Source organism: Lottia gigantea (genome assembly GCF_000327385.1).
Source record: "Lottia gigantea unplaced genomic scaffold LOTGIsca_68, whole genome shotgun sequence".
Classification (NCBI taxonomy): domain Eukaryota; kingdom Metazoa; phylum Mollusca; class Gastropoda; family Lottiidae; genus Lottia; species Lottia gigantea.
The window spans coordinates 514,550-516,217 of NW_008710315.1; the positions used below are offsets into that span (position 1 = coordinate 514,550).

The following is a 1,668-nucleotide window of genomic DNA, read 5'->3' on the forward strand; positions in this document are numbered from 1 at the left end:
TTTATGAATGTAGGGTGTTTAGGTCTTTTTGGGACTTTCAATTTGGTCGCACTTTCCGCATGAAATGAAATGGAATGGGGAATTCCCGTACTGGTAAATTGTCCTACAGTCACTGTCCCAATGGATATTAACCCAACATTCAGTGGCCAAACAGACAATGTAGCATCCACAGTCCATTGTCCACGCTCATTCAGTGAACAACAGATTGTTAGAGAATCTGCAGTCAATCAACCATCAACAGTTAGTCAACCAGCAATGGTAATTAAACCACCAAAAATTTGTGAAACACCCATCAGTGAACCACTTAGAGTCTGCAATCCACCAAATGTTAGTAAAGCATCCACTGTCAGTGATTCACCAGTTTTCAGCGATCCAGCCACTATCAGTACAACACACACAGTCAGTCAAGCATTGAGAGTAACTAATCCAGTAGGTGATCAAACCACATTCAGTGATCAACCCACAGTCAGTGATCCATCCACAGTCAGTGAACCATCCACAGTCAGTGAACCATCCACAGTCAGTGAACCATCAACAGTCAGTGATCCATCCAGAGTCAGTGATCCACCCACAGTCAGTGATCCACCTTTAGTCAGTGATCCATCCACAGTCAAGCATCCAAAGTTAGTGATCGACCCACAGTAAGTGATTCGCCTACAGTCAGTGATCCACCCACAGTCGGTGATTCAACCACAGTTCGTGATCCACCCACATCCAGTGATCTGAGCACAGTCAGTGATTCACCCACAGTCAGTGATCCACCAATCAGTGATCCACCCACAGTTGGTGACTCAACCACAGTCAGTTATTTAACCACAGTGAGTTATTCATCCACAGTCCGTGATCCACCCACAGTCAGTGATCCAACCCAGTGTCAGTTAACATCCCAGTGTCAGTAAAGAACCCAGTGTCAATGAAGAACATAGTGTCAATGAAGAACATAGTGTCAATGAAGAACCCAGTGTCGGTGAAGATCCCAAGGTCGGTGAAGAACCCAGTGTTGGTACAGATCCCAGTGTCGGTGAAGAATCCAGTGTCGGTGAAGTCCCCAGTGTCTGCGTTTCGCCTACAGGCATACCATGCGGTATACCACTAATTCAAGAGAGTGATTTGTCTACTTTGGATGCAAGGTTTGTTGACTTATTTGGATAGGTCAGTTGTGATATTGATGTACCACATCCATCCTCACCTGTGTTTTCTGACAGCAGTAACATCGGAGATCCAGATTATGATCCTACCCACGATACTGAAGCAGATGATAATGAAACAGATGACCATGAAAGTGACTTTCACTCTTCTATCAAAATGCAAAAGACAGAGGCCAGTCCTGAAAATCACTTATTGGATTCTGCGATCGTGAGTGATAGTGCAGAAGAATCGGATGAGATACCTTTTCAAGATGGGAGACTTTTCTCATCCCTGCATCAGCAAAATAGTGGAAATGAAGGTAAACTAGCTGAATTTCCACAGAATACAACATCTTCCAAAGTATTTGGCGTGAAGCAGCGGGGAAAAATAAAAGAAGGCTGTAAGCAAATATACGATAAAATTAATTATTGTACGTACTGTGGTAAGGGGATCAGCTCAAAAATATCACGCCATTTACTGAGTGTTCACAAGGATGAGGTTTAAGTAAGCAGCATTCGTATTCTCCCTAAAAGATCTAAA

The 1,668-nt window shown here is 43.5% G+C and overlaps 1 protein-coding gene across 1 annotated transcript; it reads left to right on the forward strand.

Annotated features, from left to right (window-relative positions):
* Nucleotides 1-292: 292 nt before the first annotated feature.
* LOTGIDRAFT_130240 (hypothetical protein) lies at nucleotides 293-592 on the forward strand (the record flags this gene model as incomplete). Its single annotated transcript, XM_009065151.1, has 2 exons — nucleotides 293-403; nucleotides 434-592. Coding segments are annotated over 2 exons (270 nt in total), but the record flags the coding sequence as incomplete, so codon positions are not given.
* Between the last annotated feature and the right edge of the window lie 1,076 nt (nucleotides 593-1,668).